The sequence below is a fragment of the Salmo salar genome, chromosome ssa01 (genome assembly GCF_905237065.1).
Source record: "Salmo salar chromosome ssa01, Ssal_v3.1, whole genome shotgun sequence".
Classification (NCBI taxonomy): Eukaryota; Metazoa; Chordata; class Actinopteri; order Salmoniformes; family Salmonidae; genus Salmo; species Salmo salar.
In genome coordinates, this window is record NC_059442.1 from 112,225,383 (window position 1) to 112,249,527 (window position 24,145).

The 24,145-nt window shown below is 42.6% G+C and overlaps 1 protein-coding gene across 3 annotated transcripts in view; it reads right to left on the minus strand.

Annotated features, from left to right (window-relative positions):
- LOC106594748 (transcription elongation regulator 1-like protein) overlaps nucleotides 1–24,145 on the minus strand; it is a 317,178-nt gene that overhangs the window by 12,933 nt on the left and 280,100 nt on the right. For all 3 annotated transcript variants that reach the window (XM_045687592.1, XM_045687593.1, XM_045687589.1), the window contains exons 6-7: nucleotides 14,878–15,003; nucleotides 3,325–3,413 (exon numbers count right to left, since the gene is read on the minus strand). In XM_045687592.1, the coding sequence (XP_045543548.1) occupies nucleotides 3,325–3,413; nucleotides 14,878–15,003 (215 nt within the window). The remainder of the gene's footprint in view (nucleotides 1–3,324; nucleotides 3,414–14,877; nucleotides 15,004–24,145) is intronic.

Consider the following 24,145-nt stretch of genomic DNA (forward strand, 5'->3'; position numbering starts at 1 on the left):
TCTTTCTCTGTCTGCTACCTGTCTCTTTCTCTGTCTGCTATCTGTCTCTTTCTCTGTCTGCTATCTGTCTCTGTCTCTGTCTGCTATCTGTCTCTGACTCTGTCTGCTATCTGATCTGCTCTGTCTGCTATCTGGCTCTGTCTGCTATCGGTCTCTGTCTGCTATCTGTCTTTGTCTCTGTCTGCTATCTGTCTTTGTCTCTGTCTGCTATCGGTCTCTGTCTATTAACTGTCTCGGCCTGCTATCTGTCTCTGTCTATTAACTGTCTCGGCCTGCTATCTGTCTCTGTCTGCTATCTGTTTCTGTCTGCCATCTGTCTCTGTCTCTGTCTGCTATCTGTCTATAACTCTGTCTGCTATCTGTGCATCCAAAAAGGAGATGTTGGAATAACAGAATAACCTGAAATCAAATTGGTCTGACTTCAGCCTGTAGATATAGAGGTAGCATCCCAAATGGCACCCTATTCCCTACATAGTACACTACTTTGATCGGAGCCCTATGGGCCTTGGACACTGGTAGTGCACTAGATAGGGAATCGGGTGTGATTTGGGACCCAGACATAGTTGCAGTGGAAATGGTGGTGCATATCTCTGTATCTATTTTGGATTCGGACAACAAATTGATTGAGAAAGTGTTCATAGTGAATGGTACAATGAGCCCACTGAACACATGGTAGGATCGGTCTGTGTTATAATAGATATTGAATTACATTAATGTACTGTGATGATTGCATGTCTCAAACCTCTGTCTGGCCTGAGATGTGGGGGGGTTGGGATTTTGGAGGAGATTAAGTGTTTTCGAAAATCTCATTAAGAAGTGAATTGCATAGTTTGCAGCAATGTAGTATGACAACAATGTCAACAACATGGAAAAATCTACACAAGCTGAATAGTAAAACTGCAGCAGTGGAAGGAAAATGTTATGGGTGATCTAAAGCATGCAAACGCAATCCTTTCTAGTTTATAACACAGTGTGTCTTTAAACATCCATTTTTGTTTATTCATCCTGAGATCTAGTGGAGGAAAATTAACATTAAATTAATTTCACTTCTATTGGGGTTTTTATCCTGGGTTAATACTGAAATAAACAGTGTTGATTATAGTGTGACAAATGCTTTACCCTTGTAATGTCCACAACACTGTCACAGATACAGCCAGAGCCATTCAATTACGAAGGCAATGCATGACCAACCCCTTAGATTACTGAACCCCTTCACAGAGGGGGAGACGATTCGTCCCAAATGGCACCCTATTCCCCTATGTAATGCACTACTTTTGACCAGAGCCCAGGTCAAAAGTAGTGCACTATAAAGTGAATAGGAAGCCATTTGGGACCAAAAAAGAGGCTGGTGTGCAGAAAACAGCAGCAGCCGAGACTGTAGACGGACCGCCCCACAGCATTCATTCTCATTTTAATGATTTACACATCCTCTCCTTCTGGGGGAGTTTTACTAATTAATACGGCTGGGAGGGTTTTGCAAACAATTACCAGTGGAGGACTTAAATTGACCTCTCTTCCTATCAGAGCCAAGATGAAGCAGTGGTATTTGGACCCTAAATCTTACCGACTCTGTTCTGGTGCCCTTTCCAACATCTAATTTGGCGAGCAGGAAGAAGTTTTATGCTGGCAGGTAGAGTGAACAAAGCAGCATGAACCAAAATCTTCCAAACAGGAAGAACCAACCTCTTATCTCAGCACCCAGAAGCAAATGAGCTACTCAGCTGTGACAAGAGACTTCTCATTATCAGTGGTGGAAAAAAGTACCCAATTGTCATACTTGAGTAAAAGTATAGATACCTTAATAGAAAATGACTCAAGTAAAAATGAAAGTCACCCGGTAAAATCCTACATGAGTAAACGTATTTGGTTTTAAATATACTTAAAAGTAAATGTAATTGCTAATATATACTTAAGTATGGTAAGGAAAAGGAAAAATCAAAAAAGTATAAATCATTTCAAATTCCTTATATTAAGCAAACCAGACGGCACCATTTTCTTGTTTTGTTTAATTTACAGATAGCCAGGGGCACACTCCAACACTCAGACATCATTTACAAAAGAAGCATGTGTTTAGTGAGTCTGCCAGAGAGGCAGTAGGGATGACCAGGGATGTTCTCTGTTTAGTGAGTCCATCAGATCAGAGGCTGTAGGGACGACCAGGGATGTTCTCTGTTTAGTCAGTCCTCCAGATCAGAGGCTGTAGGGACGACCAGGGATGTTCTCTGTTTAGTCAGTCCTCCAGATCAGAGGCTGTAGGGATGACCAGGGATGTTCTCTGTTTAGTGAGTCCTCCAGATCAGAGGCAGTAGGGATGACCAGGGATGTTCTCTGTTTAGTCAGTCCTCCAGATCAGAGGCAGTACGGGATGACCATTTTCTGTTTAGTAGTCCTCCAATCAGAGCATAGATACCAGGATTTCTCTGTTTAGTAGTCCTCCAATCGAGACAGTAGGGACGACCAGGGATGTTCTCTGTTTAGTCAGTCCTCCAGATCAGAGGCTGTAGGGACGACCAGGGATGTTCTCTGTTTAGTGAGTCCTCCAGATCAGAGGCAGTAGGGATGACCAGGGATGTTCTCTGTTTAGTCAGTCCTCCAGATCTGAGGCATAGGATGACCAGGATTTCTCTTTTTAGTCCTCCAGATCAGAGGAGTAGGGATGACCAGAGATGTTCTCTGTTTAGTCAGTCCTCCAGATCAGAGGCAGTAGGGATGACCAGGGATGTTCTCTGTTTAGTGAGTCCTCCAGATCAGAGGAAGTAGGGATGACCAGGGATGTTCTCTTGATAAGTGCGTGAATTAGACCATTTTTCTTGTCCTGCTAAGCATTCAAAATGTAACGAGTACTTTTGAGTGTCAGGGAAAATGTATGGAGTAAAAAATACTTTATTTTCTTTAGGAATGTAGTGGAGTAAAAGTTGTCAAAAATATAAATAGTAAAGTAAAGTACAGATACCCCAAAACAACTACTTAAGTACTACTTTCAAGTATTTTTACTAAAGTACTTTATACCACTGCTCATCATCTGACATGGATTATCAAAGTAAAACTCTTCCTCTGTTTCATCGGATCCATTTGGCATGTCTCACTACGGCATACAGGACTAAAACCTTGATTTCAGCTGCTGTGCTTGGATATGGCCTAGATTTGGTAGATGTAGTTATGCCACAGCTTCAGTGTAAGTTAATGAACATTGTACGTCCCAAATGAAACTCCTATTTCCCTATATAGTGCACTACTTTTGACCTGGGCCCATAGTGCTCTGGTTGAAAGTAGTGCACTACATAGGGAATAGGGTGCTGTTTGAGCTCTAACATGACCACCTACCTCTGTATGTTTCTCCTGGGTTGTCTTCTGCTCTGTATGCAGCAGCAACGTCGCAGCGCATGACGCTTTTCTCCTGGCCAAACGCTTATCTGCAAGAGTAAAGAGAGACAGCAAATTAGCTTGTGGACTGGATTTTCAGTTGTTGTTGTTGTTGGTATAATATGATGATAAAATTGCAAACATATCTCAATGGAATTTGCAGCTGAGTAATCAACTCAAAGTATATGCTCAGGAGCCACATCACATCAAATCAAATGTTATTGGTCATTTGCGCCGAATACAACAGGTGTAGACCTTACAGTGAAATGCTGAATACAACAGGTGTAGACCTTACAGTGAAATGCTGAATACAACAGGTGTAGTAGACCTTACAGTGAAATGCTGAATACAACAGGTGTAGTAGACCTTACAGTGAAATGCTGAATACAACAGGTGTAGTAGACCTTACAGTGAAATGCTGAATACAACAGGTGTAGTAGACCTTACAGTGAAATGCTGAATACAACAGGTGTAGACCTTACAGTGAAATGCTGAATACAACAGGTGTAGACCTTACAGTGAAATGCTGAATACAACAGGTGTAGTAGACCTCACAGTGAAATGCTGAATACAACAGGTGTAGTAGACCTCACAGTGAAATGCTGAATACAACAGGTGTAGACCTTACAGTGAAATGCTGAATACAACAGGTGTAGTAGACCTTACAGTGAAATGCTGAATACAACAGGTGTAGTAGACCTTACAGTGAAATGCTGAATACAACAGGTGTAGTAGACCTTACAGTGAAATGCTGAATACAACAGGTGTAGACCTTACAGTGAAATGCTGAATACAACAGGTGTAGTAGACCTTACAGTGAAATGCTGAATACAACAGGTGTAGTAGACCTTACAGTGAAATGCTGAATACAACAGGTGTAGACCTTACAGTGAAATGCTGAATACAACAGGTGTAGACCTTACAGTGAAATGCTTACTTACGAGCCCCTAACCGACAGCACAGTTAAAAAAAATACAGATAAGAGCAAGAGATAAAAGTAACAAGCAATTAAAGAGGAGCATTAAAATATAACAATATATATGGGGGGCGGTACAGAGTCAATGTGCGGGGGCACCAGTTAGCTGAGGTACATCACATCAACCTAGTTGTGGATGACTTGTCCTGTCCTCCCAGGCAGGTCTTTACAGCTGGAGGTTGAGAGGAGTGCAGAACACAAGAAGATCAAGCAGACAGACGGACTCAGGTACTGGATGATAATGATGGTGATGATGGTGATGATGATGGTGATGATGGTGATGATGATGGTGATGATGATGGTGATGGTGATGATGATGGTGATGATGATGGTGATGATGGTGATGGTGATGATGGTGGTGGTGATGATGATGATGGTGATGATGGTGATGATGGTGATGTGATGGTGATGATGGTGATGATGATGGTGATGATGGTGATGGTGATGATGATGGTGATAACAGTTAGTGGAGTAGCGGCCGAAGATTATTCAGACATTCTACATTACTGTCTGTGTCAAATGTTTTACATTACTGTCTGTGTCAAATGTTCTACATTACTGTCTGTGTCAAATGTTCTACATTACTGTCTGTGTCAAATGTTCTACATTACTGTCTGTGTCAAATGTTCTACATTACTGTCTGTGTCAAATGTTTTACATTACTGTCTGTGTCAAATGTTCTACATTACTGTCTGTGTCAAATGTTCTACATTACTGTCTGTGTCAAATGTTTTACATTACTGTCTGTGTCAAATGTTCTACATTACTGTCTGTGTCAAATGTTCTACATTACTGTCTGTGTCAAATGTTCTACATTACTGTCTGTGTCAAATGTTTTACATTACTGTCTGTGTCAAATGTTCTACATTACTGTCTGTGTCAAATGTTTTACATTACTGTCTGTGTCAAATGTTTTACATTACTGTCTGTGTCAACACTTTCATTTTAAACACACACACACACGCACATACTCTCTTTGTTGGAATAATGGTAGCATTTTTATCTTGTGGAAAATTACCAGGTGGAAAATGTTGCAATTATACAAATTACTTCTTAATCTTTTGGGGATTCAATACAAAATGCACAACAAGGCTGAGTTTGGTACCAAGTTAGTAACCAATTATAGGAGTATATGTCTATTAAATAGCAGACGAATATCTGTGAAAACTATCAAGTCAAGTGCCTCTGAAATAACTGCAGCTGTAACTATTTAATACCAACAAAAGCTTTACTGCCTCTGCCTTAGAGTACAGTCGTGGCCAAAAGTTTTGAGAATGACACAAATATTAATTTCCACAAAGTTTGCTGCTTCAGTGTCTTTAGATATTTTTGTCAGATGTTACTATGGAATACTGAAGTATAATTACAAGCATTTCATAAGTGTCAAAGGCTTTTATTGACAATTACATGAAGTTGATGCAAACAGTCAGTATTTGCAGTGTTGACCCTTCTTTTTCAAGACCTCTGCAATCCGCCCTGGCATGCTGTCAATTAACTTCTGGGCCACATCCTGACTGATGGCAGCCCATTCTTGCATAATCAATGCTTGGAGTTTGTCAGAATTTGTGGGTTTTTGTTTGTCCACCCACCTCTTGAGGATTGACCACAAGTTCTCAATGGGATTAAGGTCTGGGGAGTTTCCTGGCCATGGACCCAAAATATCGATGTTTTGTTCCCTGAGCCACTTAGTTCCCGACCCACTTTTGCCTTATGGCAAGGTGCTCCATCATGCTGGAAAAGGCATTGTTCATCACCAAACTGTTCCAGGATGGTTGGGAGAAGTTGCTCTCAGAGGATGTGTTGGTACCACACACACACAAAATTGTGAGTGAGCCCACTCCCTTGGCTGAGAAGCAACCCCACACATGAATGGTCTCAGGATGCTTTACTGTTGGCATGACACAGGACTGATGGTAGCGCTCACCTTGTCTTCTCCAGACAAGCTTTTTTCTGGATGCCCCAAACAATCGGAAAGGGGATTCATTAGAGAAAATGACTTTACCCCAGTCCTCAGCAGTCCAATCCCTGTACATTTTGCAGAATATCAGTCTGTCCCTGTTGTTTTTCCTGGAAAGAAGTGGCTTCTTTGCTGCCCTTCTTGACAGCAGGCCATCCTCCAAAAGTCTTCGCCTCACTGTGCGTGCAGATGCACTGACACCTGCCTGCTGCCATTCCTGAGCAAGCTCTGTACTGGTGGTGCCCCGATCCCGCAGCTGAATCAACTTTAGGAGACGGTCCTGGCGCTTGCTGGACTTTCTTGGGAGCCCTGAAGCCTTCTTCACAACAATTGAACCGCTCTCCTTGAAGTTCTTGATGATCCGATTAATGGTTGATTTAGGTGCAATCTTACTGGCAGCAATATCCTTACCTTTGAAGCCCTTTTTGTGCAAAGCAATGATGACGGCACGTGTTTCCATGCAGGTAACCATGGTTGACAGAGGAAGAACAATGATTCCAAGCACCACCCTCCTTTTGAAGCACACCTGTGTTAACGAGAGAATCACTGACATGATGTCAGCTGGTCCTTTTGTGGCAGGGCTGAAATGCAGTGGAAATGTTTTTGGGGATTCAGTTAATTTGCATGGCAAAAAGGGACTTTGCAATTAATTGCAATTCATCTGATCACTCTTCATAACATTCTGGAGTATATGCAAATTGCCATCATACAAACTGAGGCAGCAGACTTTGTGAAAATGTATATTTGTGTCATTCTCAAAACTTTTGGGCACGACTGTGTTAAACTGATGTTAGTATCTTCCACATTCCTTTCAGGGATACAGCGGTAATGTTGAACTGATGTTAGAATCTTCCACATTCCTTTCAGGGATACAGCGGAAATGTTGAACTGATGTTAGAATCTTCCACATTCCTTTCAGGGATACAGCAGTAATGTTGAACTGGTGTTCATATCTTATACATTCCTTTCAGGGATACAGCGGAAATGTTGAACTGATGTTAGAATCTTCCGCATTCCTTTCAGGGATACAGCGGAAATGTTGAACTGATGTTCATATCTTCTACATTCCTTTCAGGGATACAGCGGTAATGTTGAACTGATGTTAGAATCTTCCACATTCCTTTCAGGGATACAGCAGTAATGTTGAACTGATGTTCATATCGTCCACATTCCTTTCAGGGATACAGCGGTAATGTTGAACTGATGTTCATATCTTCTACATTCCTTTCAGGGATACAGCGGTAATGTTGAACTGATGGTAGAATCTTCCACATTCCTGTCAGGGATACAGCGGTAATGTTGAACTGATGTTCATATCTTCCACATTCCTTTCAGGGATACAGCAGTAATGTTGAACTGATGTTCATATCGTCCACATTCCTTTCAGGGATACAGCGGTAATGTTGAACTAATATTCATATCTTCCACATTCCTTTCAGGGATACTGCGGAAATGTAGAACTGATGTTAGAATCTTCCACATTGCTTTCAGGGATACAGCGGAAATGTTGAACTGATGTTCATATCTTCTACATTCCTTTCAGGCATACAGCGGTAATGTTGAACTGATGTTAGTATCTTCTACATTCCTTTCAGGGATACAGCAGAAATGTTGAACTGATGTTAGAATCTTCCACATTCCTTTCAGGGATACAGCGGTAATGTTGAACTGATGTTAGAATCTTCCACATTCCTTTCAGGGATACAGCGGAAATGTTGAACTGATGTTAGAATCTTCCACATTCCTTTCAGGGATACAGCGGTAATGTTGAACTGATGTTCATATCTTCTACATTCCTTTCAGGGATACAGCGGTAATGTTGAACTGATGTTAGAATCTTCCACATTCCTTTCAGGGATACAGCAGTAATGTTGAACTGATGTTCATATCGTCCACATTCCTTTCAGGGATACAGCGGTAATGTTGAACTGATGTTCATATCTTCTACATTCCTTTCAGGGATACAGCGGTAATGTTGAACTGATGGTAGAATCTTCCACATTCCTGTCAGGGATACAGCGGTAATGTTGAACTGATGTTCATATCTTCCACATTCCTTTCAGGGATACAGCAGTAATGTTGAACTGATGTTCATATCGTCCACATTCCTTTCAGGGATACAGCGGTAATGTTGAACTAATATTCATATCTTCCACATTCCTTTCAGGGATACTGCGGAAATGTTGAACTGATGTTAGAATCTGCCACATTCCTTTCAGGGATACAGCGGTAATGTTGAACTGATGTTCATATCTTCCACATTCCTTTCAGGGATACAGCAGTAATGTTGAACTGATGTTCATATCGTCCACATTCCTTTCAGGGATACAGCGGTAATGTTGAACTAATATTCATATCTTCCACATTCCTTTCAGGGATACTGCGGAAATGTTGAACTGATGTTAGAATCTGCCACATTCCTTTCAGGGATACAGCGGTAATGTTGAACTAATATTCATATCTTCCACATTCCTTTCAGGGATACTGCGGAAATGTTGAACTGATGTTAGAATCTGCCACATTCCTTTCAGGGATACAGCGGTAATGTTGAACTGATGTTAGAATCTTCCACATTCCTTTCAGGGATACAGCGGTAATGTTGAACTAATATTCATATCTTCCACATTCCTTTCAGGGATACTGCGGAAATGTTGAACTGATGTTAGTATCTTCTACATTCCTTTCAGGGATACAGCGGAAATGTTGAACTGATGTTCATATCTTCTACATTTCTTTCAGGGATACAGCAGTAATGTTGAACTGATGTTAGTATCTTCTACATTCCTTTCAGGGATACAGCGGAAATGTTGAACTGATGTTAATATCTGCCACATTCCTTTCAGGGATACAGCGGAAATGTTGAACTGATGTTCATATCTTCTACATTCCTTTCAGGGATACAGCGGTAATGTTGAACTGATGTTAGAATCTTCCACATTCCTTTCAGGGATACAGCGGTAATGTTGAACTGATGTTAATATCTTACACAGATATGTTATTGAATGTACTGCAGCTGGGACATAACAAATCAGGGATATTTATTGCAGCCTGATGGCGGTGTGAATATTGATGGAGCACAATAGCAAAATCAATACCAGTTCTCTGCAATCTAATTAGGAGTCGCGCGCACACACACACACACACACACACACACACACACACACACACACACACACACACACACACACACACACACACACACACACACACACACACACACACACACACACACACACACAGAGAGGAGAGCTATAATGAAGGAAAATACACAATGGGTAGTCTAAAAGGTGAACAAATTGGATTCTGCCACTACCTGTGTTCCAGTTGTGTCAATATTTACTAAACACTAAACATAGTAAGGAATGAGACTAACAAATGAATATGAAGTATAGAGTTATCTATAGTACAAGCATAGAGATATGCAGTTTAGAGTGATCTATAGTACGAGCATAGATATATGCAGTATAGAGTTATCTATAGTATGAGCATAGAGATATGCAGTTTAGAGTGATCTATAGTACGAGCATAGAGATATGCAGTTTAGAGTGATCTATAGTACGAGCATAGAGATATGCAGTTTAGAGTGATCTATAGTACGAGCATAGAGATATGTAGTTTAGAGTGATCTATAGTACGAGCATAGAGATATGCAACATAAAGATGTCTATGGTAAGAGCATAGAGGTAAACACTGTTCCTAATATTGAGTTGCACCCCCTTTTGCCTTCAGAACTGCTTCAATTCATCAGCGCATGGACTCTACAAGACTCTCGAAAGCATTCCACAGGGATGTTGGCCCATGATGACTCCAATGCTTCCCTCAGTTGTGTCAAGTTGGCTGGATCAAATCAAATCAAATCAAATGTTATTAGTCACATGCGAATACCTTAAAGTGAAATGCTTACTTACGAGCCCCTAACCAACAATGCAGTAAAAAAAACCATAAGAATAAGAAATAAAAGTAACAAATAATTAAAGAGCAGCAGTAAAATAACAAAAGCGAGATTATATACAGGGGGTACTGGTACAGAGTCAATGTGCGGGGGCACCGGTTAGTCGAGGTAATTGAGGTAATATGTACATGTAGGTAGAGTTAAAGTGGCTATGCAGAGATGATAACAACAGAGAGTAGCAGCGGTGTAAAAGGGGGGGGGGGGGGGCAATGCAAATAGCCTGGGTAGCCATTTGATTATATGTTCAGGAGTCTTATGGCTTGGGGGAAGAAGCTGTTTAGAAGCCTTCTTGGACCTAGACTTGGTGCTCCGGTACCGCTTCCTGTGCGGTAGCAGAGAGAACAGTCTATGACTAGGGTGGCTGGAGTCTCCAGTAGAGACTCCAGCCACCCTAGTGTCCTTTGGGTGGTGGCATGTCTTTTGAGTGTGAAAAACTCAGCAGCGTTGTAGTTCTTGACACACTCAAACCAGCGGAGGCTGCTGAAGGGAGGACGGCTCCGAATAATGGCTTGAACGGTTCAAATGAAATGGCATCAAACACATAGAAACCATGTGTTGGATATCATTCCACCAATTCCGCTCCAGCCATTACCATGAGCCTGTCCTCCCCAATTAAGGTTCCACCAACCTCCTGTGACTCAAACCCGGTGCTCCTGGAACCTACTACCGTACCCCATTCAAAGGCACTTAAATATTTGTTCCTGCCCATTCACCCACTGATTGGCACACACACAATCCATGTCTCAATTGTCTCAAGGTGTAAAAATCCTTCTTTAACCTGTCTCCTCCCTTTCATCTACACTGATTGGAAGTGGATTTGACATCAATAAATGACATTGAATAAGGGATTATAGCGTTCACCTGGATTCACCTGGTCAGTCTGTGTCATAGAAAGAGTGTATAACGTTAGGATCTCTTCAAAAATACAAATGCTCCCTCATCTCAGCTTGGTAGGAAACAAAGCCCTAGTTTCCCGTCTGAGACGGGTAATTCTCCTGTGGCTTTCAGAAGGCAGTCAAGTGAAGCTGACATCAAGATGAAGAGAGATGACAAGAGGAAGCCTGGGAAATATTAAAGCTATTGGCACCAAAATATGCTTCCATGAGTCCTTCCTTTCTTCCGTGAACTGGGAGTTGTTGTTGTTGTTGTTGGTGGTGGTGTGTGTGTGTGTGTGTGTGTGTGTGTGTGTGTGTGTGTAAAATAAATTGTGTGTTACAGCACTTTCCACTTGCTCAAACATGTTAAAATGTTAAAATGTTGCACTCAAGGATTGTAGATGATGAACAAACAGATGTAATAATGTATACTGAGATGATCTGAGACCTTACTAGTCTGAGACACGCACGCACACACAACCTATTTCTACAGTACTCATGGGAGATGTATGTACTCATGGGAGATATGTTTATTTGACTGAGAGTGGACTGAAGGAGGTGCCGTCTGTCACAACACAGAGCAATGGCTATTTATTTATTTAATAATTAATAATTTATTTAATTTTATTTATTTATTTTATTTGACCTTTATTTAACTAGGCAAGGCAGTTAAGAACATATTCTTATTTTCAATGACGGCCTAGGAACAGTGGGTTAACTGCCTTGTTGAGGGGCAGAACGACAGATTTTTACCTTGTCAGCTCTGCGATTCGATCTAGCAACCTTTTGGTTACTAGTCCAAACCTCTAAGCACTAGGCTACCTGCTCTAACCACCAGTCTACCTGCTCTAACCACTAGGCTACCTGCTCTAACCACTAGGCTACCTGGCTCTAACCACTAGGCTACCTGCTCTAACCACTAGGCTACCTGCTCTAACCACTAGGCTACCTGGCTCTAACCACTAGGCTACCTGGCTCTAACCACTAGGCTACCTGGCTCTAACCACTAGGCTACCTGGCTCTAACCACTAGGCTACCTGGCTCTAACCACTAGGCTACCTGCTCTAACCACTAGGCTACCTGCCTCTAACCACTTGGCTACCTGCTCTAACCACTAGGCTACCTGGCTCTAACCACTAGGCTACCTGGCTCTAACCACTAGGCTACCTGCTCTAACCACTAGGCTACCTGGCTCTAACCACTAGGCTACCTGCTCTAACCACTAGGCTACCTGGCTCTAACCACTGGGCTACCTGACTCTAACCACTAGGCTACCTGCTCTAACCACTAGGCTACCTGCCTCTAACCACTAGGCTACCTGCCTCTAACCACTTGGCTACCTGCCTCTAACCACTTGGCTACCTGCTCTAACCACTAGGCTACCTGCTCTAACCACTAGGCTACCTGCTCTAACCACTAGGCTACCTGGCTCTAACCACTAGGCTACCTGGCTCTAACCACTAGGCTACCTGCTCTAACCACTAGGCTACCTGGCTCTAACCACTGGGCTACCTGACTCTAACCACTAGGCTACCTGCTCTAACCACTAGGCTACCTGCCTCTAACCACTAGGCTACCTGCCTCTAACCACTTGGCTACCTGCCTCTAACCACTTGGCTACCTGCTCTAACCACTAGGCTGCCTGCTCTAACCACTAGGCTGCCTGCTCTAACCACTAGGCTGCCTGCTCTAACCACTAGGCTGCCTGCTCTAACCACTAGGCTACCTGCTCTAACCACTAGGCTACCTGCTCTAACCACTAGGCTACCTGCTCTAACCACTAGGCTACCGGCTCTAACCACTAGGCTACCTGGCTCTAACCACTAGGCTACCTGCCTCTAACCACTAGGCTACCTGCTCTAACCACTTGGCTACCTGGCTCTAACCACTAGGCTACCTGCTCTAACCACTAGGCTACCTGGCTCTAACCACTGGGCTACCTGACTCTAACCACTAGGCTACCTGCTCTAACCACTAGGCTACCTGCCTCTAACCACTAGGCTACCTGCCTCTAACCACTTGGCTACCTGCCTCTAACCACTTGGCTACCTGCTCTAACCACTAGGCTACCTGCTCTAACCACTAGGCTACCTGCTCTAACCACTAGGCTACCTGGCTCTAACCACTAGGCTACCTGGCTCTAACCACTAGGCTACCTGCTCTAACCACTAGGCTACCTGGCTCTAACCACTGGGCTACCTGACTCTAACCACTAGGCTACCTGCCTCTAACCACTAGGCTACCTGCCTCTAACCACTAGGCTACCTGCCTCTAACCACTAGGCTACCTGCCTCTAACCACTTGGCTACCTGCCTCTAACCACTTGGCTACCTGCCTCTAACCACTTGGCTACCTGCTCTAACCACTAGGCTACCTGCTCTAACCACTAGGCTGCCTGCTCTAACCACTAGGCTGCCTGCTCTAACCACTAGGCTGCCTGCTCTAACCACTAGGCTGCCTGCTCTAACCACTAGGCTACCTGCTCTAACCACTAGGCTACCTGCTCTAACCACTAGGCTACCGGCTCTAACCACTAGGCTACCTGGCTCTAACCACTAGGCTACCTGCCTCTAACCACTATGCTACCTGCTCTAACCACTAGGCTACCTGCCTCTAACCACTTGGCTACCTGCCTCTAACCACTTGGCTACCTGCTCTAACCACTAGGCTACTTGCTCTAACCACTAGGCTACCTGCTCTAACCACTAGGCTACCTGCTCTAACCACTAGACTACCTGCTCTAACCACTAGGCTACCTGCCTCTAACCACTAGGCTACCTGCCACCCCGGAGTGAAGGAGGTGCTGTCTGTCACATCACAGTGATACATTTCATCTCTTTACATGGTACACTTTAAATCAATGATGGACAGATTGGTTCAGCCTTTATCCAGACATGAGGAATGATGAAAGATACATAAAAGCATTTTGATGTTGAGATGACAACCTCCCTGAAACAAAGATATAAAGGCATATGAAGCTCACGGTACAGTAGGTCTGTTCTCCTACTGTAACAGGAGGAACGTTTATTACAATGATATGAAGCCCACGGTACAGTAGGTCTGTTCTCCTACTGTAACAGGAGGTTCGTTTATTACAATGATATGAAGCCCACGGTACAGTAGGTCTGTTCTCCTACTGTAACAGGAGGTACGTTTATTACAATGATATGAAGCCCACGGTACAGTAGGTCTGTTCTCCTACTGTAACAGGAGGAACGTTTATTACAATGATATGAAGCCCACGGTACAGTAGGTCTGTTCTCCTACTGTAACAGGAGGAACGTTTATTACAATGATATGAAGCCCACGGTACAGTAGGTCTGTTCTCCTACTGTAACAGGAGGAACGTTTATTACAATGATATGAAGCCCACGGTACAGTAGGTCTGTTCTCCTACTGTAACAGGAGGTACGTTTATTACAATGATATGAGGCCCACGGTACAGTAGGTCTGTTCTCCTACTGTAACAGGAGGAACGTTTATTACAATGATGACATATTTTGAGAAGTTCAAGGGTTGTGTTATGGTCAAATATATTCTGCAGCACCAACTATTCAGTCTGATGGATACAAAATGAGCCTCTACGAGTGTATTATGCGGTACAATATTTTCATAAATACATGAATATACAGTATGGTTAAAAACATGAAACCGTGTATTAATTGATAGATGAATTGATTGATTGACTGACTGACATATCCACCCTGATGATTGATTGATTGATTGATTGATTGATTGATTGACAGGGCCTAACCTGATGTTGAGTGGGGTCTCCAGTCTCCAGTCATGAGAGCAACACCTGGCGCTGACAGTGATGTCATCCGGGCAAACTGGGCTGGCAGCATGGGTCCCATCAGGCCCTCCCAGGTGGCAGTGGATCCTGCAGGTCAAACAACAGGGACAGGGTTAGTTACCAGACATATCCTGCAGGTCAAACAACAGGGACAGGGTTAGTTACCAGACATATCCTGCAGGTCAAACAACAGGGACAGGGTTAGTTACCAGACATATCCTGCAGGTCAAACAACAGGGACAGGGTTAGTTACCAGACATATCCTGCAGGTCAAACAACAGGGACAGGGTTAGTTACCAGACATATCCTGCAGGTCAAACAACAGGGACAGGGTTAGTTACCAGACATATCCTGCAGGTCAAACAACAGGGACAGGGTTAGTTACCAGACATATCCTGCAGGTCAAACAACAGGGACAGGGTTAGTTACCAGACATATCCTGCAGGTCAAACAATAGGGACAGGGTTAGTTACCAGACATATCCTGCAGGTCAAACAATAGGGACAGGGTTAGTTACAGGGTTAGGGTTAGGATCCCATGGGTTAGGCCCCAGGTTGCACGGGACCCTCGGTTGTACATGGCGTGACAATAACCATAGGAGTTATCCAGACAGAAACACACAAACAGACAGATCTGGGACCAGGCTACTGGTAAGGGATGGGCTTGGGTAGTGAGTCGGCACAAAGGCAGCCCCACTACATGAAACCCAGTCGGCCGGCACTGTGTGTGAAGCTCCTGGGACAGCCGGTGGAGTGGTCACATCAGTTAACTCTCTAGCACCCTGGATTTATCCCAAAGAGCACCTTATACCTATATAGTTCACTACTTTAGACCAGGGTACAAAGGGAAAATGGTGCTAATTAGTATGCACACTTTGTGTTTCAGCTACTGGCTCATATCTACAGGCTCATATCTACTGGCTCATATCTACTGGTTCATATCTACTGGCTCATATCAACTGGCTCATATCTACTAGCCCATATCTACTGGCTCATATCTACTGGCTCATATCTACTGGCTCATATCTACTAGCTCATATATACAGGCTCATATCTACAGACTCATATCTACTGGCTCATATCTACTGGCTCATAACTACTGGCTCATACCTACTGGCTCATATCTATTGGTTCATATCTACTGGCTCATATCTACTGGCTCATAACTACTGGTTCATACCTACTGGCTCATATCTACTGACTCATATCTACTGGCTCAGAGCTACTGGCTCAGATCTAGTCAGGCCAGGTCTATGTAGGATAGGGCAGTTGCCTTGTTAACGGATATTATGTTTGAGACAAAACTTTGATAGACACACACACAGTGCACGTCCATGTTTTAAATGTATGTCAATTCCAAAGTGTTTTGTCTGTAATGTCTTTTGGGTGATGTGTCAGACCCCAGTAAGACTAGCTGTCGTCGTTGGCCTCAGATAATGGCGATAATAATAAATAAAATAAATAAAAATCAAACATATTCAAAACTGTATCAGAAACAGCGTGGTAGCAATCCATCTGTATGCCAAGTTGAGACAACTCATTAAGTTAAGTTACCTTTATAACTGATTATAACTAAAGATACTGCATCACATCAACTTCATTATCTACAGTAGATTTTTATTTTCCCTTTATTTAACCAGGCAAGTCATTTAGAATACATTATAATTATTATTATTTACAATAACGACAACATATTGATTGCAGAGTTTCTTTCAAAGCAGATCATTTAAAAAAAATTTTTTTTACAAATGTCAACACAGCTTCAGGTTCATTTTGCAAAACGCAACGGTCTCTTTTATATTCCACCCATCCCGTCTGCCTGCTGAATTCTCCCTGATAAGTGCAGTTTGTTTGGAAAGGTTAATTGTGTTTGGAATTAGCCAAGGGTTGATGAAAATTACCCGAGCTCAGTTAATCCAGCTGCTTGTCTGCCTGTCTTTTATGAATATGTATTTTGTTTCTTTTTGTCTGTTGTCAAAAGGCTGGAACAGACATGTATAATGCAAATTAGGAATTTTATAACAATCACTACAAAAACCCAGCAACAACAACAACAAAAAACACACCACAATGTGGAGATACAAAATGTTTCCACAAAAGTCAACATATTTCAACTTCATGATAACAATCAAAACATTAAATTGTACGAAGTTTGCTAATGTTGTACAATTGTTTAAAGTGGTGTGTGGACTGCTAAGCAATCAACCCACAATAGGAATAAAACAGCCATGCATTCAAGGTCTGGGATACGGTATGTTCAATGGAATGGCTGAGTGTCAAATTATACCCCATTCAATATATACTGCCCTTATCACTGAGGGTAAAAAACATTAAGAACACTGTCCTAATATTTAGTTTCACCCTGTAGGTAGGCAGGACTGGGGTCAGAATGGAGAGGACAGAGATTCTGCTCTTTTCTAGAACCTGTAGGTAACATATTATATGGTCTGTACTTGACATGTAGGTTTCTCACTTATGGATGGCACAAACTGCATTATGGGGGAAGCGAATGGGCAGGTTGTATGTAAATGAAATACTGTAGTATTTACTATAGTTAAAAAAAAAGGGTAATGTTTTTGAGGACTGTAGTCTTTTTGCGGACATTACTGTAGTATTTACTATAGTATTCTACAGTATACTGCAACATTTTATAGTAAGTACTACACATGATCGAGGGATACTACAGTGTGTAGTATAGTATTCTATAGTATATTACAGTTTACTGCCGAATTCTATAGTATGTGTTAAATTGTAATATGTTTTAATGTGGGGGTATAACAATACATTGTTATACCCCCACATTCACATTTATACCCCCACATTTATACCCCCACATTCAATTATCAGCCATCCAATTATTTCACACTATTCACAGACAGTAAAAGCAATGCAGAACAATAAAAAAAGCTCAAGAGTGGATATCAGTAATACCAGATTACAGCCGGGACACGTTTATTATGCTCATTCAGAAGAAGCTCCAGTCCAGCGTTTAGGGCTTGATGTGAAAACAGCCTGCTGACTACACCATAGAGAACCATGAACAGGCTTAGTTCCGCATCCCAAATGGCATTCTTTACCCAGTGTGCACTATGTTTGACCAGGGGACTATAGGGCCCTATATATAGAGAATAGGGTACCATTTGGCATGTGTTGTTAATCTCCTTAATTCCACTGAGACTACTCTGTGCTCTGTAGGAGGTCTCTTCAAGGATCATGAATACCACCGCTGTGTGATCTGATTGACCCAATTTAACACAACTCCCACGTCAGGCTAATAGGACTACCTATGAAAGACTGACTGTCACAGTGACGGGAGTGTTTCTGCATTCCAAGTGGCAACCTATTCCCTATATAGTGCACAACTTTTAACCATGACCCATAGGGCTCCTGTCAAATATAGTGCACTATATATAGGGAATAGGGTGCGATTCCGGACGCACTCTATGAAAGTAGTCGAGAAAGTCTCTGATCCGAAAGATTATTCTTCTGAGGAGATAGCAGCAGCTATTGATGAAAGTCTGAGATGAGAGGAGGCCTTGAGACGACAGAACACCCCATCATAGATCAATACCATCTATTTTCTATTCTGATTCTACTTCTATGGATCACGCTGTCATAAAGTCATCTTCACGCTCTCAAAGACCAGAGGAGAGCCTGATATCATCATGGAGCAGCGAGACGTCTGTCTCTGGCTGCATTCAGGGCGTAATATATCGAATTTAGCAGACGTTTTCATCCAAAGCCACTTACAGAGATCGTGTACGTGCATTTTATATATTGGTTTCCCCCCCCACCGGGAATCGAACACACAACCGTGCCGTTGCAAACGCCTTGTTCTACCAACTGAGTCATACAGGACCAGGTCATAGCGTGTGGAAATCAGCTGGTGACAAACGGACTGACAGAGAGAGGAGAGATGAGAGAGGAGAGAACCCACACCCCGCTGGGAACAGCCAGGTCTTCAGTACACCACTCACACACTATCAGATTGATAATGTGCTGTTGGTTGTCTTGTTGTATAATCAGACTTGCGACCCAAATAGCACACTATAGTCCCTATGTAGTGTGCTACTTTTGACCAGCGCCCTATGAGCCCCGGTTAGTAGAACTGCACTATAAATAGAGAATAGAGATCCATTTTGGACACAGACTCAGTCAGAATGGAACGGTGCCACCGACCAGGAGAGATGGATTTGGGCTTTAGAAATATAAACTCCTCATAATCTGCTTTACTTTAATACATTCTTCTATTAATAGATGCAGTTCGTATGTTGATAAATATTGAATGACAAAATGCTCCTCTGTAAATACCCACCACCATTACAGTCAACATGTAAATACTGGTTGCTTCCCAAATGGCACCCTATTCCCTACAAAGTGCACCACTTTTGACCAGAGCCCTATGGAACCTATAGGTTAACCATTAACTATATGTGAACATGAACTACCATGTTGCCATGGGATATAACAGCAAGGGACCTCTCCTCCAGGCTTTACACTCTCTCTATGAAAACAGACAGAAAACGCAGTGTAACAATGAAGAGGACGTACTGTATGCATTTCAGTATTCTGCTACAATTAACCCTCAGGCACTTATCGTGGGCGTGTTGTACATTAGCAAAATACATAATGCAGTATTGGAATGGAATTCAAATGAAACTGAAATAAAAGCACTGAAAGTAAATAATAATTTCCAAAGTATGGCATAAGTCAAGGATTTAACTGGGCTGCTGTCCCGTCTGGTTCTGCTTTTAATCATGGAGATACAGCTTCTATATGTTGTACCACTGTATTTCTCTCTTGCCATTTGACAAATCAACTGTCAAATGACCTAACATCACCAAGACTCGATCTGTGAAGTTGTCAGCTCCAACTGAAATAAGCCTGAATGGAAATAAAAACACATGCCTTGTAAATTTGCAAAACGCGTCTCTGACGTTTAGCACCGCTGAATTCTTTTCCGTCTTTAAATCGAGGAGAACATTTAATCTTGTTTTTGAAATACAGGCGTCATAACAAACCACATTTACTAGACTGGGATCAACAGTATTATCACAGATGTTCAGACTGCAGAACATTTTAAAACACTGAGACACTCATCTAGATTTAACGTCTAACAGAGTAAAGGATTTAACATCTGACAGAGTAAAGGATTTAACGTCTGACAGAGTAAAGGATTTAACGTCTGACAGAGTAAAGGATTTAACGTCTGACAGAGTAAAGGATTTAACGTCTGACAGAGTAAAGGATTTAACGTCTGACAGAGTAAAGGATTTAACGTCTGACAGAGTAAAGGATTTAACGTCTGACAGAGTAAAGGATTTAACGTCTAACAGAGTAAAGGAGTAAACAACAGGAGAGACTGCCCTTGATTATAAACAACAGGAGAGACTGCCCCCTGAATATAAACAACAGGAGAGACTGCCCCTGATTATAAACAACAGGAGAGACTGCCCCTAATTATAAACAACAGGAGAGACTGCCCCTGATTATAAACAACAGAAGAGACTGCCCCCTAAATATAAACAACAGGAGAGACTGCCCCCTAAATATAAACAACAGGAGAGACTGCCCCTGATTATAAACAACAGCAGAGACTGACCCCTAAATATAAACAGGAGAGACTGCCCCTGATTATAAACAACAGGAGAGACTGCCCCCTAAATATAAACAACAGGAGAGACTGCCCCTGATTATAAACAACAGGAGAGACTGCCCCCTAAATATAAACAGGAGAGACTGCCCCCTAAATATAAACAACAGGAGAGACTGCCCCTGATTATAAACAACAGGAGATACTGACCCCTAAATATAAACAGGAGAGACTGCCCCTGATTATAAACAACAGGAGAGACTGCCCCCTAAATATAAACAGGAGAGACTGCCCCTGATTATAAACAACAGGAGAGACTGCCCCTAATTATAAACAACAGGAGAGACTGCCCTCTAAATATAAACAAGGAGAGACTGCCCCTGATTATAAACAACAGGAGAGACTGCCCCTGATTATAAACAACAGGAGAGACTGCCCCTGATTATAAACAACAGCAGAGACTGCCCCCTAAATATAAACAACAGGAGAGACTGCCCCCTAAATATAAACAACAGGAGAGACTGCCTCCTAAATATAAACAACAGGAGAGACTGCCCCCTGAATATAAACAACAGGAGAGACTGCCCCTGATTATAAACAACAGGAGAGACTGCCCCCTAAATATAAACAGGAGAGACTGCCCCCTAAATATAAACAACAGGAGAGACTGCCCCTGATTATAAACAACAGGAGAGACTGCCCCCTAAATATAAACAGGAGAGACTGCCCCCTAAATATAAACAACAGGAGAGACTGCCCCTGATTATAAACAACAGGAGATACTGACCCCTAAATATAAACAGGAGAGACTGCCCCTGATTATAAACAACAGGAGAGACTGCCCCCTAAATATAAACAGGAGAGACTGCCCCTGATTATAAACAACAGGAGAGACTGCACCCTAAATATAAACAGGAGAGACTGCCCCTGATTATAAACAACAGGAGAGACTGCCCCCTAAATATAAACAACAGGAGAGACTGCCCTCTAAATATAAACAGGAGAGACTGCCCCTGATTATAAACAACAGGAGAGACTGCCCCTGATTATAAACAACAGGAGAGACTGCCCCTGATTATAAACAACAGCAGAGACTGCCCCCTAAATATAAACAACAGGAGAGACTGCCCCTAAATATAAACAACAGGAGAGACTGCCCCCTGAATATAAACAACAGGAGAGACTGCCCCCTGAATATAAACAACAGGAGAGACTGCCCCCTAAATATAAACAACAGGAGAGACTGACCCCTGATTATAAACAACAGGAGAGACTGCCCCTAAATATAAACAGGAGAGACTGCCCCCTAAATATAAACAACAGGAGAGACTGCCCCTGATTATAAACAACAGGAGATACTGACCCCTAAATATAAACAGGAGAGACTGCCCCCTAAATATAAACAGGAGAGACTGCCCCTGATTATAAACAACAGGAGAGACTGCCCCCTAAATATAAACAACAGGAGAGACTGCCCCCTAAATATAAACAACAGGAGAGACTGCCCCCTGAATATAAACAACAGGAGAGACTGCCCCCTAAATATAAACAACAGGAGAGACTGCCCCTGATTATAAACAACAGGAGAGACTGCCCCCTAAATATAAACAGGAGAGACTGCCCCCTAAATATAAACAACAGGAGAGACTGCCCCTGATTATAAACAACAGGAGATACTGACCCCTAAATATAAACAGGAGAGACTGCCCCTGATTATAAACAACAGGAGAGACTGCCCCCTAAATATAAACAGGAGAGACTGCCCCTGATTATAAACAACAGGAGAGACTGCCCCCTAAATATAAACAGGAGAGACTGCCCCTGATTATAAACAACAGGAGAGACTGCCCCTGATTATAAACAACAGGAGAGACTGCCCCTGATTATAAACAACAGCAGAGACTGCCCCCTAAATATAAACAACAGGAGAGACTGCCCCTAAATATAAACAACAGGAGAGACTGCCCCCTAAATATAAACAACAGGAGAGACTGCCCCCTGAATATAAACAACAGGAGAGACTGCCCCCTAAATATAAACAACAGGAGAGACTGACCCCTGATTATAAACAACAGGAGAGACTGCACCCTAAATATAAACAGGAGAGACTGCCCCTGATTATAAACAACAGGAGAGACTGCCCCCTAAATATAAACAACAGGAGAGACTGCCCTCTAAATATAAACAGGAGAGACTGCCCCTGATTATAAACAACAGGAGAGACTGCCCCTGATTATAAACAACAGGAGAGACTGCCCCTGATTATAAACAACAGCAGAGACTGCCCCCTAAATATAAACAACAGGAGAGACTGCCCCTAAATATAAACAACAGGAGAGACTGCCCCCTTAATATAAACAACAGGAGAGACTGCCCCTGATTATAAACAACAGGAGAGACTGCCCCCTAAATATAAACAGGAGAGACTGCCCCCTAAATATAAACAACAGGAGAGACTGCCCCTGATTATAAACAACAGGAGATACTGACCCCTAAATATAAACAGGAGAGACTGCCCCTGATTATAAACAACAGGAGAGACTGCCCCCTAAATATAAACAGGAGAGACTGCCCCTGATTATAAACAACAGGAGAGACTGCCCCCTAAATATAAACAGGAGAGACTGCCCCTGATTATAAACAACAGGAGAGACTGCCCCTAAATATAAACAACAGGAGAGACTGCCCCTGATTATAAACAACAGGAGAGACTGCCCCCTAAATATAAACAACAGGAGAGACTGCCCTCTAAATATAAACAGGAGAGACTGCCCCTGATTATAAACAACAGGAGAGACTGCCCCTGATTATAAACAACAGGAGAGACTGCCCCTGATTATAAACAACAGCAGAGACTGCCCCCTAAATATAAACAACAGGAGAGACTGCCCCTAAATATAAACAACAGGAGAGACTGCCCCTAAATATAAACAACAGGAGAGACTGCCCCCTGAATATAAACAACAGGAGAGACTGCCCCCTAAATATAAACAACAGGAGAGACTGACCCCTGATTATAAACAACAGGAGAGACTGCCCCTTAAATATAAACAGGAGAGACTGCCCCTAAATATAAACAACAGGAGAGACTGCCCCTGATTATAAACAACAGGAGATACTGACCCCTAAATATAAACAGGAGAGACTGCCCCTGATTATAAACAGGAGAGACTGCCCCCTAAATATAAACAGGAGAGACTGCCCCTGATTATAAACAACAGGAGAGACTGCCCCCTAAATATAAACAACAGGAGAGACTGCCCCTAAATATAAACAACAGGAGAGACTGCCCCTAAATATAAACAACAGGAGAGACTGCCCCTAAATATAAACAACAGGAGAGACTGCCCCTGATTATAAACAACAGGAGAGACTGCCCCTAAATATAAACAGGAGAGACTGCCCCTAAATATAAACAACAGGAGAGACTGCCCCTGATTATAAACAACAGGAGATACTGACCCCTAAATATAAACAGGAGAGACTGCCCCTGATTATAAACAACAGGAGAGACTGCCCCCTAAATATAAACAGGAGAGACTGCCCCTGATTATAAACAACAGGAGAGACTGCCCCCTAAATATAAACAGGAGAGACTGCCCCTGATTATAAACAACAGGAGAGACTGCCCCTGATT